The 18,042-nt window shown below is 44.9% G+C and overlaps 1 protein-coding gene across 2 annotated transcripts in view; it reads left to right on the top strand.

Annotated features, from left to right (window-relative positions):
* Positions 1–17,827, top strand: part of WDFY1 (WD repeat and FYVE domain containing 1) — a 45,070-nt gene extending 27,243 nt beyond the window's left edge. For both annotated transcript variants that reach the window (XM_066344937.1, XM_066344938.1), the window contains 8 exons: positions 279–429; positions 2,149–2,261; positions 3,956–4,082; positions 5,184–5,289; positions 10,330–10,431; positions 11,979–12,109; positions 13,746–13,854; positions 14,586–17,827. In XM_066344937.1, coding sequence (XP_066201034.1) covers positions 279–429; positions 2,149–2,261; positions 3,956–4,082; positions 5,184–5,289; positions 10,330–10,431; positions 11,979–12,109; positions 13,746–13,854; positions 14,586–14,645 — 899 coding nt within the window. In that variant the 3' untranslated portion in view covers positions 14,646–17,827. The remainder of the gene's footprint in view (positions 1–278; positions 430–2,148; positions 2,262–3,955; positions 4,083–5,183; positions 5,290–10,329; positions 10,432–11,978; positions 12,110–13,745; positions 13,855–14,585) is intronic.
* The last annotated feature ends 215 nt before the right edge of the window (positions 17,828–18,042 follow it).

Raw genomic sequence — 18,042 nt, 5'->3', positions numbered from 1 at the left:
TGGCATCTCTTTGAGCACTGCTTTTTAATGATTTGTAGCTTCTGAGTGTCTGCCCTGGGGGAGACAGAGGGCGGGGCTGGGGAAGCCCGTGAGAGGGAGGGGCAGGGGCGTGGGAGAGGTTTCCTGACACCTGCTCAGTCAGGTGTCCCCATGATGGGACTGTTCATGCACCCCCAGGCCAGCCACAGAGAGGTCAGCCTCAGTTCTCACCCCAGGAAACTGGAGCCCAAAGGTCAACTTTCTCCCTGAGGGGTCGCTTTCCCTTTCTCTTCCTGCAGCTCATCAGAACCGAGTGTCCGCAATTATCTTCAGCGTGGCCACGGAGTGGGTGGTCAGCACCGGTCATGACAAGTGCGTCAGCTGGACGAGCACACGGACCGGGGACACGCTCGGGAGGCACGTCTTCGCGTCCTGGGCCGCGTGCTTGCAGTATCCTTGGGGGTTCCACCTCTGCCCTCGCGGGCCTCCGTGTTCCCACGATTCCTTTTCAATCTGATGATAAATTGCTGATTGACAAAACCCCAAGAGAATAGAATAAAAAAGAAATGAAAAAGAAAAAGACAAAGAAAAATACACAAAAAAAGAAAAGAAAGAAAAAAAAAAAGTCCAAAAGAAAAAAAAAACTAAAATAAAAAACTAAAAAATTTAAAAGTAATAAAAATGTTAATTCAGTCCAAAGACTGAATGATTCCTGATATATCACATAAAATCTAAGAATTACTGTATCTACCTTTCTTGGTATAAAATTGTTTTATTACAAATAATTATTAAATGACTTGCTGTTCCCTGCTGGGAAGTGCTATATGTGTTTAATACAGAATCTTGGGAGACCTAATCCTTATTTAATGCAAACTCCTCCCCTCATTCTTTTACATTTCAATCCAAAAGAAAAGACATTTTATATAAAGAAAGGGGAGAAAAAAGGAATTGCTCTTCTAATAATTGGTTATTTGCAGACCCTGCAATCGAATGTAAATATAAGGCTTGTGACCCTGGAATTCATCAACAGGCTACAAGTTTCAGAGGTTTTTGTATGTATGGAGAGGGTTCATAATTCTTGTGATATTCTCAGAGGTGCCTCAGCATCGCCCGCGTGTTAAGAAATTGCTGCTTTCACATTTTTCTACTACTAAACGGGACCTTTGTAGAGTGCGCCCTGGCTTAAGGCTGACTGTGGCAGCACGCGTCTCAGTGACGCCGAGGTCAAGGTGTCGCAGCTCTTTCAGAGTTGGACATCTGACATAGTAAAATGCTTTTTTTTCACTGAAAGCCTTCATAAAAAATCTCTGCTATAAATGAATGTACAGCGTGAGATATTTAAAATAAACATTTAAAATAGTACCATACACTTTGAATCAAACAAGGAAAAATACTCAGATATGTTATGGACTCGATTAGTTTTTCTGTCCTGAGTGAGGCTGTGCATATGCATTGGCAGAAAGTGGCCCTGAACCACAGCCCGGCACGGAACCACGGCCCACGTGCTCCTTCTGACCTTGAAATGGTCGTAACCCTAGTGTGTGTCAGCTACGATTTGCCACAAATTTCTATGGCCATAACGTCACTGAGAAAGTGAGGAGTTAATATAGTTTTTAAATTTAAATTTACTATTGCCCCAGTGAACTGCCTTTTGGTCGACTGCACTGTCCACAGCGATTTTCAGTCAGCCACGCTCTGCACTTCAGGCTACGTTAATCCCGGCCGAAAGGAAGATGGCCTCATGTCTGTGTGGGCCGTCGGTTTTTACATCATTTCCAGAGGTGCTTGCTTCATAATCACCCTTTTCCTCCAGTTCCTTCTTGCTTTTTTTCATCACTGCGTATGTTAATTTTCTGCATTTTATTATAATTTGATTATAATATTTATTTTCATGTCTGTCTGCTCTGTCAGCTCTTATCTTTTTTGATTGCATTGCCAGGTTAGAGTAGTAACAGATAACGAATTCTTGTTGAGTGATGGAATATTAATTTTTCCCATGATTCCAGCTTAAAACTGTTTTTCTTCCCTATTTATATATTGCATGACTTCCAGTTGGGTATTTCCTTTCTCTCAGTTTTTGGTTCGCTCTTAGTTTTTTGTAAAGCGCTTATTTCTGCTCTATCACTTTGCGGTGGATTGTGTTTGAGAGCCTTGACCGCTTCCCCACAGATACGACTTTGATACACAGTATGCTTTTGTCGGCGATTATTCTGGGCAGATCACCCTGCTGAAGCTCGAGCAGAACACCTGCTCCGTCATCACCACCCTCAAAGGACACGAAGGTGGGCTGCGGCGTCACCCCCAGGTCTCTGCCTCGTGCGGGTGCCCCGGTTTAGCTCTCAGCTCCTCGTGGTCCGTCACAGTTCAGCGTCATCGGCCAAGCAGGGGATTTAGGTCTCACAGAGTGAATACTCAGTGAAGGCAGGGGTATCGGGTTGGGTTTGGTTTTGTCAAAACTCCGTGAGGTTGCTTAGGTGGATAATACTTCCTACTTTGTTAACCTTTTTCCATTAAATTATTTTCAGAAGACTTTTAAAAAAATTTCTTGTAAATGGTAAAACATTTGTAAGGATGTTGTTATTATTTTTTAATTGTCAGTTTCTAGGACACTGAACAAGAGCTACCTGGGTCAGTGCAGTCAGAAGAAGCGTGTGGGCTGACTCGGTCTCTACTTGGGAAACCCCCCGGGTAGGGACTGAGGGAAAATAGTGACCAGGTGGAATTCCATTATTTCTACAGGGCCATGAGTTGGCAAGGCCCCAGGAAAGGGTCTTCAAACTCAGTTGTCCATATTGGTTAACAAATTAGAAGCTTTGAGGCCGTCTGCTTTAGATCCAGGAATTGGGGATTTGTTGAAAAGAATGATGGATTTTTATGAAAATGGTGTCTTAAGTATAACAAGTTTAGTGTTCTCCACGCTGTCTAACTCATCTGTTCGGGTGAAATTAAGTCTGGCGGACGGGGACCTTGTAGCAGAGAAGGAGGAGAAGGGCAGTTAGTCAGAATAGATGTGGGCAGGAAAGCACAGCCCCTGGAGACACCGCTTTCTCTTCATGACTCAGCGGCTCCTGACTCCAGGCCGGGCTGCGAGGACAGAGCACATCGGGAGCTGTGTAGTTCTTATAGAAAGGTCATGCGGAGCTGCTATTAGGCCTCCAGCTGAATGGGGCGGGGCATGTGCTTCAACAAGCTCAGGATTTATACAAATGTATCCCTGAAGCCAGTTTTGCACAATACTCTTCTTTTTCCCACTTTTGTTAAGTTTCTGTGAGAAACCAGTTCTGTTGTTGGCTTTTGAATATGGCTTCTTTTGTTTTCGATGTACTCACCAAAAATATTATTAGCTTGCATGACTGGTTCTGTTTGATTAGGTTTATTAATCGTTTTTCTTCTAGGCAACCTGCAATCAATGGAATAATGATAAGATCTGTGGAGAGAGAAATCTGTAGAAAGGTTTTCCCAAGGGTATATAATACGATAGGTTTAGCCAATATAGAGTGTGAAATGTAAGGTTGGGCTTGGGGTAGAACCACCTGCAAGGTCCCAGAGACCGGCAGTAATCTAGATTTTTATCTCATTTAGGATGACTACAGTAAACATAGCTGCCTTTTCTCATTAAAGATTAACAGCTATTTTTTTTCCAAAAGCTTTTTCTGAACTAACCCTTCGTATACAGCTGTTTTGTAATTTTGTGGTACAGGACAAAGACAAATGTATCTGCACATCTTTGCACTTAGAGTACTGTGATGTACAACTGAAGATTTGAATCTTATAACTCGGGAGAACAGATGTGCAGGGTCCTCTCCGTGACTCGTGATCGAGTGTTGAATGGCCCTTTGTACAACGAAGACACACTTTTACTGAAAGACTCAGCTGTGCTGGTTAGGTCTTCAGCCGTCAAAGTGTGTGTGTCCGACCATAGAGTGACATTTAACCAGGCCTCTCTCTCCCCACCCCCTCCCTTCCTTGCCCGCAGGGAGCGTCACCTGCCTCTGGTGGGACCCTATTCAACGGCTGCTCTTCTCAGGAGCCTCGGACAACAGCATCATCATGTGGGACATCGGAGGAAGGAAAGGCCGCACGCTCTTGCTCCAGGGCCATCAGTGCGTGACCGTTCTTGGGGGTGGGGGTCTGAGTTTGGGGAAGGCGGCGGGAATATTCATATTTTGAATGTGGCCATTTGATAGGGCCCTCCAAGTCCACTTAACAACTTTTCTGTTTGTCCTGAGCGTCTGTAGCAAAAAAGGGGGGAGAAAAGAGCACAGGGTTTTCTTCCTTGTTAGTCCAAGGAGCACTTTCCACGTCTCCCTCCCAGTGAGTCACCTAGTTGAAGTGGCCACTTCGGGCTAGGAACTTCAGGTGAGGACTTGGACCAGGAAGGTTGTGTGTAATCTGAAACTCAGCCATGCTCCAAGTGGATGCCTAACTCGTTTTCCTAAATTCTGAAAGGTACTTCTTTCAGAAGGAACGTGTGGTTTGACGCAATTGTAGTTCCTGAGCTGTGACACTGTGACACTCGGGCTCCTGCGGGCTGGTCTCAAAAGGAAACGGAGCCCTTTCCTCCCTGTTGGTTAGGCTGTCGCTGGTTAGCAGAACCAGGATCAAGCCGAAAAGTAGCCAAGGAAGGCTTCTCCATACGAGGCCACGGGCCAGCAGATTGTTTCCCAGCGCATCCAGAGTGTCTGCACATGTGTGTCTGCGTGTGTGTTCATGTGTATTCATGTGGGAATGTGTGCACGTGTGAGTGGCGTGTACATATGAGCATTGTATGTGTGCATACATGAGTGTGCGTGTCTGTGTGTATGCACATGTGAGCACATGTGTACCAGCAATCCCCGTGTGTGTGATCGCTTGTTCTTACGGTTGTGTCGAGTAAGGCAGTTACACCCCCGTTGTTCTTTGTTCTGAACGACTAGGTCAGTCTTGTGCACCTGCCAAGGAAATCATGGTGATTGGTCCAGAAAACCACAGTCGTCATCTCATCTCGGGCCTGCAGTTGTTAACGATTGACTTGAGAGTAGCACTTGTTGTTTTGTACACTGAAGTTATAGGCTTCCAGATGGTTTACACTAGAGTCCATATTCCCATGCCCAGTGGTCAGTGACGAAAGGCCAATGGCTGACTCTACCCCGGGGAGCGGGGGGAGCCCATGTGAGGACAGCTGTTTCCCACGTTGAGACAAGTGCCGTGTGTGTTGTCCGCAGTGACCGGGTGCAGGCGCTGTGCTACCTGCAGCTCACGCGGCAGCTCGTCTCCTGTTCCTCGGACGGTGGGATCGCCGTGTGGAACATGGACGTGAGCCGAGAGGAGGTAAGGGGGAGCGGGCCAGGCTGACGGGGAGGTGCCCCCGAGACCCGGGCGTCCCCGTTTCCCACCCTGCCCGTGGCCAAGGCCCGCCCAGGTGCAGGCAGGGCTGCGTGCCCCTGGGCGCTGCGTCCTCTGCTCGGGTGAGTCTCCACGGGGACAAGCAGGGCACACAGACTGAGCACGTGGGCTGGTTTTCAGCCTCAGAAGTACACTGAGGGGACCTGGAGACAGCCCCCAGCATGTCCAGGGAACGACCACACTGTGGGGGCCCCGCAGCGTCTCTGTTGCAGAAGCACTGAAGGGTGACTACACCAGGGACACAGCTGCGTGCCTGACGTTTTTCTCGGAAAATGTATCTCTGTTCTCTGCTTTTATTTTCCACTCAGTTCACGTCAACACAGTGTTCTTTTCAGGAGACCTGAGTTCTGACTTGTTTGGGCCACTAACTAGTTGTGAGGCCTTGTCTATTCTATTTTAAAATTTTTGTTGAGCCCTTGTTTAGATGAGTGCCTTAATTTCCCTGGGTCTCCGTTTTTTCTTCCATCACTTGAAATAGTCAAATGAGATGACTTCCCAAGGCCCTTCGGCTCTTTAGACAGACACTCTAATTGTCTTTCTGACCTTTTTCTCTTATTGTAAACAATGCTTCTGTAAACATTCTTGACCTTGTCATTGTGTGATCATTCAATTATTTATTGCAGACAAATTTCTGAAAACAGGCCTTTTGGGCCAAGGATATGTGCATTCTTATGGCTTTTTATAGCTGTTGTCAGATGACTTCCAGGAAGCAGTTCCATTCTCTGCCATTGTGGGTGCTATCCATCTTTCCCAGATGGCCTCGATGGCCTGTGACGCAGGTGGCAAAGGAATAGATTCCAGAGAAGACTTGAGAGCAAGAGGGTGTTAAGGACTTAGCATTTACCTTCAGAAGCGTTTATTGAGCACCTACAGGGTGGCCCTAGAGTCTGGAAACTTAGTGGATATACACCATTAATGGTTTCCTGATACTGCATTGCACTACATGCTGTGTGACCTGATGTCACACGATTTGTTTAGGGCACTGCCCTTAAACAATGTGGGGGTCAGTGTGCTGTGTGTGCATCTTGTGGGGGACACCAGAAGTGGCTGCAGGATTCCCACCATGCCACGCGCACGTCTGCTTTGTGTCGCCCATGATCGCTGGTGAGTCTGAGTCTCGCTGAACAACCTCGCATCTTCAGCATACCATTGCAGACCTGATCTAGGAGGTGCAAGCAATTAAAAAAAGTAGTGACGTTCCTCCTTTCCAGACTTTATGGTTATCATGTTCTGTACACAAAGATTCTTACCTACGGGAAGTTTATAATCCAGTGATGGAAATAGACTATCCTGTAAATAGTACAATGCACCCCATAATATAGACAAGTACTGATTGCTAGTTTGTTTGCTTGTTTGTTTTTAGTGATCAGGTAGAAGAAATCTTGATCACATGTCTACTGGTTAATTTTTTGAGTTTTCTAAAAACCTTTTGATAGGGCTTAGAAAAACTTGTTATGCAACATATGTAACGTTGATTAATACTACAGAATATATTTTACTTTCTGTGCAGAGATGTATTAAACTGTGTTTTATATTTATATCAAGAACAGCTAGTATGCTGTCCTGTTTCCTGCTCTCTTGGCTGGTCATCTTGGTCATTATTTCCATCTTATTCTGAGACAGTGGAAAACTCAGAGGCTGTGTTCCCTGGGTCATGAGGGAGGAGACCACTGAGACACAGTGGCTCTTCCAAGGAGTTAACAACTTGGATTTTAACCCGCTGTTCTTATCCTTGGTAAGTTCTCTTAGAATAATTGGTTAGGGAGTATTTGTAGATCTAGGGGAAGGAGAGAGAGACAGTCCCATTACTCAAGGTGCTTCCTGTGTGGGCAGCTCTCTTCCTTTTAGTCATTTTATGGGACATTACCCAAAATCACATGCGTCCTGGTTAGTAACACATTTTGTTCTGCAAGCTTATCTGTCTCACTGGTTGGCAGTGTTGGTGGAAAGGCAGTTTGTGCCAAAAAGTTGCATCATTCTTAGTAATGTGTTTTTACTAGCTGGGAAAATATCAGTTCAGAAGTAAGTAGCCTACGATATATAAGATTCTGACCCTGAGTTAGGGTCTTATACAATTAGGCAGGGGCGTAGAGAACTTACCCCACATTCTCTTGCCTGGAATTTCGGAGTCACCTGGAAATTCGACGGGAGCACGTCTAAGCCATTGTGCCAGCAGCACTACACGTGCAGGCTGGAAGCAGGTGTACCTCCCTGCCAGGTCGGAATTACAGGGGCTCCTTTCTGGAAGCAGGCGTGAAACACAAATGAGCAAGTAACAATAATCAGGATGAATCCTCTTGAAAAGAGAACTTCATTTAAAACTAGTAGGTTGCAGAATGTATAATATTTTATGCATTAGTGCAAAATAAATGAGCAAAAGTCCCATGGGGTTGTTCTTGTTACATCATCTTTGTCCAGATTAGGCAGATGGAGTAAGATGTAGAAAAGAAAAGAGAGTGAAATGGTTGGAATACTTGAGGAATGTTCTCTTTTGCTTTTATCAGCACAAAACGAAACTTTTCCTCCTTACAGAATTAGCATATAATAGGATGTTTCATGATAGATTACAGCAACAATTTCCAATCTTCCTCATCTCGTGGCACATAATTACTAAATTACTAAATACTATTGCAAATAACTAATTACTAAAATTTGGGGACATACCAAAAAGATTTGTATTTTGCCAATCTGACAAAAAATATAGGTATAATTTTGATTCATTCACACTGGACAGTTATTGTTATGATGGCTATGGTCATTTTTTTAATTTGACAGTCTAAGGGGAAAGAGGTCAATGCCCCTGACTGAATGGTCAGTATTGAATGTTTTAAAAATTCTTGTAGCACACTGGTTGAAAATCACAGGTTTACCACATAACACTTAATCCCATTAACATAAAAAAATTATGGGTATTCCTTATATTAAAATGTGTGTCAAAAGCCTGATTATTTCTAATATGGGTTTTTAATTTATCTGAAATTATTTTAGGCATATTTTTATTCTTATGTGCCCTCTACCTCCCAGCTCAACAAAGTGAAGTTCTTTCCTAAAGCCCCAGAAGCATTGCTGCCTGAGGGCAGGGGCTCGGTTCTGTCGGTTGTTGTGTCCCAGAGCCACGGGTGGAGACCCTCACCTGTGGAAATGGGGAGACCGCATGGACAGGACGTGTGGAGCGTAGTGGACAGCATCGGGTCTGCCTGGACCTCCACCTGCTCACTGACTGGACAGTTGCTTCCATCTCTGAGCCACCGTTTGTTTGCCTGTAAAGTGGTGGTAATGTTGTTCTGAATCTCTTAGGCTTGTGCTGGAAATTAAGCAAAATAAGGCATAGAAAACATTGGGCGCACTGCCTGGCCTCCTATGGCACTCGCTGTATAGCGGGCACTGTGTGAGCACGTCACGAGATTGACCCACTGGTCCTCACAGCCATCTCAGGTGTGTACTCACACTCGAGTAACGGTGCTGTCCTGAACACATCCTACACTGTGTGTTGTTTCACATTTGTGTGGGGCTGCAGGAGTCACACCGGCGTGTTCGGAAACTTAAAGCTGGTCATCGGCGTCCGCCTTCCTTCCTGCAGTCAGCTGTCCCCATGCTGTTGGCAGCAGGACCTGCCATGTCGTTGCTGTCCTTCAGGGACAGCATTCACAGGCAGTATTCCCACACCGCCCTCCCTCTCCCAGTGATCACAATGAGAAGTAACCCTCCATCGGGACAGCAGTCTTTGCCACACAGGCACACACCTCTTTGTCTGTCTCCTCTTCTTATGCCCAGCGTGGCTCCCGTTATTTAAGAAAACCTGTCTTCCAGCTCAGTCCGCTTCATTCTGTGTGTGAGTGCCCCTGCCCCCCAAAAGGGTGACCTTTGTGATGGCTGTCCTACGTAGAAGTAGCTCCAGTGACACGTCTGAAATAAGAAGTAGGGAAGCTAGCAGTTGTGGTGCAACAGGAAGCAAAGCAGCAGGGGCACTCACCCTTTGACGCACCAGCGCCCCCTGTGGGGCTCCTGCAGAGCGCTCCGGGGTCCCTGCGCTCTCTGTGCCTCTGTGCGGGTCACTCGGTGTCTGTGCTTCTCCCGCCACGATCCCTTCTTACCAGATACATTTTTCTCGAGTCTTAACTTTCGAGTTGAAGGTTGTTTCTTGGTCTGTTTTGTTTAATTTACAGAAATTCATATTTCCTATTTTTATTTCCTTTATACTATATAATCAGTCTATAATGATAAGTGACATTAAATAGGCTGTTTAACAGGGTCATCTTGTTATTGAGGATAATTTGTAATGTTTTGTTTAGAGAAATACTCCCTAAGTTTTCAGGAAAGTCATTTCGAGACTCGAATTGCCCTGTTTCAACAAAAATTCATTGAGAACCTACTCTGACAGGCTGTACGTGTATAAAAATGAGTACGTCCAGTGAGTAACTCGCAGGTCAGTGGGGGGAAAGAAGAGTTCACAGAGAATTCAGCAGCGAGTTCACTGCTGTATGAGGTCTGCGGGCCGGCTGTGTGGGTGCACAGGAGGGCGGAGCCCTGGGAAGGGGGCGGACTCTCTGTGCGACGTAATCCCCACCCACAGGAACTCCCTGTTAGTGACCCGCTGACCCCACAAGCTGCCCCACATGGTAGCTTCCCAGATTCTGCAAAAAATGGGGTTTTGCTCAACTGGTTGAAGACTTCAAACAACTTTGGCATAAAAATGAAATAGACAAAGACAACTCTAAGACTCCACAGTGAAATTGGATGATTTCCTCTTATCTATGAGTTTGAAAATGGAACAATCCTGTAAACATTACTGAAATTATAAAGGTTACTCAAAACACAAACATAATATTGAATATGGCAATAGCTACACTATATTGAGGAATTCTTTCTTAATGACCCCGGCGATGTCTAGAGGTGCTGTGCGGGTGTCTGAGACGTCGGTGTGAGTGTCGCCGTGCTCATGATGCTCTGTCTCTCCCTGCCCAGGCTCCCCAGTGGTTAGAGAGTGACTCCTGCCAGAAGTGCGAGCAGCCCTTTTTCTGGAATTTAAAGCAGATGTGGGACACCAAGACCCTGGGGTTGAGACAGGTGCGTGGCCAACACTGAATCACTGCCAGGTTCCTCGTACAGTTTGTTGTGTGTGTAGTTAATCTGTCATTTTGTTTGGAATCACACTTTTCCCTATAAATGCTGTTGATCCATACTTTTTGATGTCACCGTCATGGTCTGGTAATAATGAGCCAGACCTTTCCTGGGGCCAGGGGGACTGTGACCTGACATCCCATTGCTTGTCCTGCGCTGCTCGTCCTGGAGACGCAGGGATGCCTGGGAAGCCCGAGAGTCTGTGTGGAGCAATGCCGCTCCTTCTCTTGAGGACTGTTGTAAAGTCACCGTTTCATGCTAGCTGAGCGCCAAGTCGGAATGAATTAGGGCGCACGAGCCTTATGCTTCCACAGAGAGATCAAGAGTAACGTTTTAGCCCTCGCTGCAATACTACACACTAATAATTTTAGACTACTCCTAAATTGTTCCACGTAAACCTACCAGGAATATTTTTATTAAGCATGTTTCAAGTACTCGTTATTATTTTTTAAATTAAAGAAACATGCCCCAAATAGCCTGTACACGCCAAAGATACTCATGCTAGACGTTCATGTAATATGAAAGTTCTACAATAAAATAAAATATGTGTGTGTATGTATGTATGTGTGTGTGTGTGTGTATTTATATTTCTTCAACAGACTTGAAGGTAGAAACTCAGATTTAATATGAAATTGTGCAAGTAAGTAAAAATGAATGCCAATTTGACTCATTTTATTACTGGTTACACCCCTATGAAGTATTGGCGTAAAGTTTGTGTGTGGTAATAAACTTTCTATGATTTTACTTACAAAGCTATTCTCTAGTAAGGTCTAATATGAGGCTGTCAGGCAACGCAGGAGTTATTTTAGCACATACAATGTTCAAATATCATCTGAGTTGTCTCATTAGCCTAGTTCCACAGTGCGTGTCTGGTGGCAGCAAGTACGTTGTGATTGGTGGGTGAGAGGTCCCTACTTCTGAAGGAAACACAAGTTAATTGTACTCTTATGAGTTAACAGCTAATGGGAGAGGAAATGTGCAGCTCTTCTAGTGGTAAAAGAGTACATCCAAATCAGTTATAACAACTGGACTATTTTGGAATGTTCTTGAAGCTTATTTCCAGAGTCACAATTTGAAAGACTAAAATAAATAGTACAATATCTAATTATGGATGTTGGTTCCTTAATAAGAGCATATTACATTTAATACCTTATTTCATAACTTTCCTTTGACATAGGAATAGATTGTACCTTCCCAAAATTTCTAGTCATTTGGGCTCATAAATGAAGTTGGTTTTAATGATGTTTGTTGACATTAAGGCATAATATGAGCAAAGAAAAAAGCAGTATCTGACTCAACACAGTAAGGTTTGGAAATCCTTGTTAAATATTGAAATTGTCTACCTTTTGCTTATTAATTGCTGCGTGGAATTGGGGTGATTATAATTCAAGGCGAGTCTTCCTCACTCCCACCCGTTCCCCTGCTCTGAAGGGACACCAGGTACATTAGAGCAAAAGCTAACCCCTCCCTCTCCTCCCTCCACGGCCCTGAAGCATCACTGCCGGAAGTGCGGGCAGGCCGTCTGCGGGAAGTGCAGCAGCAAGCGCTCCAGCTACCCCGTCATGGGCTTCGAGTTCCAGGTCCGCATGTGTGATTCCTGTTACGACTCCATCAAAGATGAGGAGTGAGTGTTTGCACGTCTCTGTCTTACTGTGCATTCGAAATGGGGAGTACTTCTGCACGGATGCACTTCTACCCACGTGTTTATTTCTTCCTGATTTTATAAACGATTGCCAGAGAGAGGATTCCATTCCAGCTTTATGATGTAAGACCGATTTCCCTGAAACACTGCAAGGAGTGATGTTGCTAGGACCAGCCGGGACACTGAGTGGACGTTCTTGAACCCCCGCGCCACCCACGATGCTGTGCAGGGTCAAAGCCACGTGCACACTGAGGCCGTGGCTGAGCTGGTTCTCTCCAGAAAGCATCTAACGCGCTGACCTTTGCTCACATGGGCACGGAAATTTAATTACTAGGGCAACTCTAGAGACCAGTGGTCCTTTCCCCACCAAGATTTGACCTAGCGATCTTTTCTTACGTAACTATTTGTGTTGAGATGTTTCTGCCTGTTTCCCATTGTGTCCTGACTCAGGCAGATCCGTTAGGGCAGAACCATGGTTCTTTCCCCCTCCCCTTTGAATTGGCTTTGAAAGCAGTAGACGGGCAAACCTGGGCAGAGGCCCCCGTTGGAAAGCTAGTGGGCACCTTGGGCATTGGTCGGTGAGCTCGTGGTGGAGGCTAGGGCTGCAGACGGCAGAGCAGAGGGCTGCTCGCGGGACGGCAGAGAGGTCTGGCGGAAGCCGACGGCCTTCCCGCGAGTGTGTCGCCCGCACTGTCCGATCTCATGCAAGGCAGTTTCTCCTACATGGAAGGCTCTTGATTTTATGTCAAGGAATATGTACCTTTTCACTAAACAAACCAAAAACCCAAACCAGTTATTTGGGGTGTTTTATAGATCTTTTATAAAACAGTCTTACAACTTATGCTTTTCTCATTTTTTAATTATAAAGTTAGTTTTCAAAACTGTAGTCACACATTCTTGGGAGGAAATTTTAACACTATTATTATAAATACAGTTGACCTTTGAACAACATGGGGGTTTGGGGTGCTGAAGCCCTGGCGGTTGAAAATCTGTGAATAACTTTTGGCTCCCCAAAACCTATGTACTGCTAAAAGCCTACTGTTGACCAGAAGCCTTGCTAATAACATAAACAACTGTTTAAACATATTTTTTATTAATTTTAATGCGGTGACATTGATAAATCAGGGTACATATGTTCAGAGAAAACATCTCCTGATTATTCTGACATTTGATTATGTTGCATACCCCTCACCCAAAGTCACATTGTCTTCCATCACCTTCTATTTGGTTTTCTTTGTGCCCCTCCCCTCCCTCCACCCCCTTTCTCCCCTTCCTCATCCCCTCCCCCCCCTTACCATCACATTCTTGTCCATGTCTCTGAATCTCATTTTTATGTCCCATCTATTAAACATTTTTTATGTTACATATATTATATACTGTATTCTTACAATAAGTAAACTAGAAAAAAGAAAGTGCTAGTAAGAAAATTATAGCAAAGAGAAAATACATTTATAATACTGCACATATTTCTTGAAGAATATTTGCATGTTAGTGGACCCACGCAGGCACACAGGTGTTGTTCAGGGGACTGTCTTTGCTTTGTGTTGCTGAGAAAATGTATCCCTTAGCTCTAGGTACAGTCAGGTGAGTTCTGAATGGTCTCTTTTCTCTCTGGTAGTCGGACTTCTCTAGCAACCTTTCATGAAGGAAAACATAACATTTCCCACATGTCCATGGATGTTGCCAGGGGACTGATGGTGACCTGCGGGACCGATCGCGTTGTGAAGGTAACCTGCTTAATTGTCGCAATTAGCATCTCGGTAGATTTGCTGCCTCGTCATGCTGTGAATGGGCATAAGACATTTCTACTCCAGAATCGCTTTCTGATGGCCAGGCATGCCTTCCCTTCCCGGAAGCAGCCCATAGCCAATTAAAAGCCCGAACAAACTGCATGCCGTGTGTCCAGGCCCTGGCCGTGGCTCACCCCCAAGGCATTTCCCTTTGCCTGGCGGCCCCTGAGCTGTCCGGCTGAGCGAGCCCAAGCTTTCCCCTCTCCAGCTGACCCTCGGCCAGAGACTGAGCCCTTGCTCTGGTCACTCCTTCCCCTGCTAATGTCCCTTGACCCTGGGCAGAGGGCTTCCGGTCGTAAGAAATAACCACACTTTTTTCCCCCCATTAATTCCCACTGATACAGAAACTGAAAGTAACTTATATTTAGTACCGATTTTGAGTTGTGAAGCTATGACATATGTTATTTCATAATAAAAAAAAAAAGGACTTTTTCCCAGTGAACTCTTTTGAAATAAAATGAAATTAGGGTAAAACATCACTATGATGTAATTTTCAGGTGTCTAGATACTACGTAAAAGCTTCTTCCTGGTTAGTGTTTTGTCACGTGTGATCTTGAGGTGGTTTTGCAGTGAAAGGAGAGGTTTGGGCCCCCTTCTCGGCGTCACCGTGTTGGCTGTCACGGGCAGGCAGGTGACCCGTGCGGCCTCGCGCACCTTCTGTCTTGCAGATTTGGGACATGACGCCTGTGGTGGGTTGCAGCCTGGCCACCGGCTTCTCTCCGCACTGACCGGGAGCTGCCTGGACCGAGTGCCGTTGTCACCTGAACGGACAGGAGCCACTCCAACACAGATCAACACTTTCAAAAGGAAACGACATGTAACGGTGTGTTGGGGGCCCTTTGGGGCCCCACCTGGAAGGACCAATGTGGAAAAGGGTTGTCTGCAGAGCTCCCCGGAGGAGTGGAATCCTTCACCGAGACTTCCCGCAAACTGAGCTGGCGTGCGCCGAAAGGTTCATCCAGCAAATAAGCATTTTAGAGAGAGAGAGAGAAAAAAAAAATGGAACTAAAGAGTGAATGCCTAGAACGTTCTTAAAGCACACTTGCCCACAGACGGGCTGCCCCCCAAGGGCTCTGTGACTCTGCTGTTGGACGGGGAAGGGGACAGGGGCCGACCCCTCTGTCTGGAGCAGACGCAGTAAGGACTTCAGATCCCAGAGATGCCTCCTGGCTTACCGGCAGGATGTGAACACGCTTTCCACTTAGTTACGGACAGACTGCTAAAGACACCTGTTCCCTTCAGTGCCGATCTGCACCTCGTAATTGACTCATGTCACTCGTTTCTCCTGCCGGTCGGTATGCCAAGGGCGAAGCTCACAGTTGTCGTGTGACTTGTGAAATTTCTGTATTAACCAAGGCAGTCTGCCTTCTTCCCTGCCCCGCAGATATGCTCTGAGGGCAAAACGTTTTTATGGTGCCGTTACCCTGTGAGTCACACAAGCCGCCTGACTCTTTCGTCATCACAGTTTAGTAACAACCGATGGAAAACCCAGCCTCTGGCTTGCGTGTGGTGGGAATGACCCTTCTGTTCCATGGGACAGCCGAGTCCTCCCAACAGACGCAGTCTATTTCTAGTTCCAAGATGACCCCCCCACCCCTGCCCCTGTGATAGTGTGGTGATTTACAAGTATACACCTCATACAAGAACTCCAAAGCTTTTTAAACAATATTGACTTGTAGGCATAACTAATATTAATATATATTTCATAGAGGGAAGTTGGTAACCCTGTCTCTGCACAGGAATTACCAATTTGTAAATTGCTTTCATAACAACTTGCAAAATCTATTGTATCAAATGGTGTTGGAAAGGGTTTTGGCCACTTAGTTTGGGATAGGGGCGAGGTGGGGGAAGGGGCGCCTACTTTTAATATTCAAATATTTATTGGCTGATTGTTTTTTAACAATAATACGTTTCTATTATTTTAGGACTATGGAATTGAATGGAGAGAGGCCTACTTTTTTAAGGATAAATTTAAAAATAGCAACAGTATTTTTGTTAGTCTTACTAATGGATCTTGATAAAAACTCACTACCACGTTGCTATGTTGGGATCATATCAAGACCACATGTCATTCTATATGAAACAGTTTAAGGACGCACTCCATTTTTTTTTTAAAAGCAGCTAAGAGGGACTATATAACATTTGATAGGCAGTTAACCCGATATATCTTAATGGCCAAGGGACACAAGTAATAAGGGCGGGGAAAGAGGTCAGACACAGCCTGTGTCAGAATGAGCAGCATTGAACGTTGACTTGCCTTCAAAAATGAGATGGAAGGGTTTTGTTGCTCTTTGTAATTTCTGTATTATATCACCTGCAAAAGATGTTTCCTTTACAAACTTTACCTAGGCTTTCTGCAGAATGGACATTACTAATATAATCTGGAAGGAAAATCGAGTGATGGTAACTTCTACGTGGCAGTGCTGAATGCTGAGCTCAGTTTATAGATCAGCACACACAAAGGTGCTATCGCCGGGATATTATGAAGTTTAGAAACGAACATGGACAATGATCAATTCCTTGCCGCTAGGAAGAGTGCTGAACAGTGGTTTTGTTTTTTCATTCTGTGGAATGTGATTTTTTTTTTTTAATGTCTGTGATAGACTGAGCAGAACATCACAGCTGCTGAGAATATGCCATAACTTTCAAACTTCTTTTTATTTACAACAATTTTTAGTGAAGAAGCCCAACATTCCATAGAGACTATGAGGCACCTCGTGGGGATTAAGCTAATATAGATAAATCAAGGAGGAAATGCACATTTAAGGGAGAATTGGAGTGTGGTATCAGAAAAGGAGATGATTCCGTATAGTTTTCTCTCCACCCAAGCCCGTTAGCATTTTTCTGTTGGAAAACACATATGGCTGCCTTGTCGCGTCTCTGTCACACACTAAGTAGCAAATGGCACAATATTTTTTATAGAGGTGGGCAAGACTTATGTTCTCATTTTGACTGGCTGAGCACATAGGAAGTAGAGCTAGGCTTATAGGTATTGCCTTACTTTGTGTTACTCTTAAACGGGTCATTTAAAATAGTTCTTTAAGTAACGTTTACTGGTTTTTCCATTCCTGAATACCCACTTGTACGAATGGATTAAGAAGTACAGGATGGTGGAGAAGACCCTCATGTTTATGTCTAGCATGTATTGGATAAGAAAATGCCACCTCCTCATTTTCAACATGTTTTCAAATTGCCCTTTATCAGTACCAGTGATAGAAATCCCCTTTTAGCATTAGGTGGAGCCATTATTCATTTCATTGTAAATCTCTGTTTGCCATGTCCTAGTCCTGTTCTCCTGTGTGGGGGACATAAGCAAAACATTCTCTGGACGATGTCACTTTGCTGTCCCCGTGAAGAGTTCAGTTTGTTGGTATCCACATTTTTAAACGGTTGAAACTGGCCTCCATAGGCAATAAATACCACAGCGGCTCACACCCTTGGGGCTATTTTCTAAACTCAGTTTTTCTTGAAATTACTTTCTATTTCCATCACTGGATCTGGTGTCTCTTAAAATGTAAGAAGCCGGTTGCTATTAATGATAAACTATCTGCCTATTATAAACGTGAGGTTTAGCAAATAAGTAATACATGCTGTATTTATTAATTGTGAGCAGATTACTGAATGCCTACTCTATTTTCCACAGTTTGTTATAACTCTTTGAGTAAATCAAAGTTAAATTGTACAACAAACTGACATTAGAATACAATTGAAAGTGTTTTTTTCTGTAGTCTTCTTTGACTGGGGATGTTGGTGGGAACATTGTGTCCCTGGACTAGCCGTGTTTCTCTAAGGTGTAGTGCCCTGCGAATCAGAGAGAGCTAGAAAACTCTGTCCGTGGCTCCTATTTGTGGGTTCTGTTTTTGTGGGGGGTTTTGAGAAAATGCGTACAATAAAATATTCCTGCTTGTTACTCTGCTGCTTAAGTTAGCTTTTGTTATGTTTGGTCTGGACCCTGGGTTGTAGCTGCTGTGTGTCCAGTGCCCTCTTCCAAAATCATGTTTCTCAAGCCCGGCAACGCCTCCGCCAGCCATTATTGTCCCATTGCCCGACGAAGAAACCAGAACGGTCCTGTCTGTCTGTCTGTCTGACTTGCAAGCACGTGCCTTCGTCATACCCCCTGCTTAA

Source organism: Saccopteryx leptura, chromosome 7 (assembly GCF_036850995.1).
Source record: "Saccopteryx leptura isolate mSacLep1 chromosome 7, mSacLep1_pri_phased_curated, whole genome shotgun sequence".
Classification (NCBI taxonomy): domain Eukaryota; kingdom Metazoa; phylum Chordata; class Mammalia; order Chiroptera; family Emballonuridae; genus Saccopteryx; species Saccopteryx leptura.
This window is presented reverse-complemented; position numbering and strand designations above follow the sequence as displayed.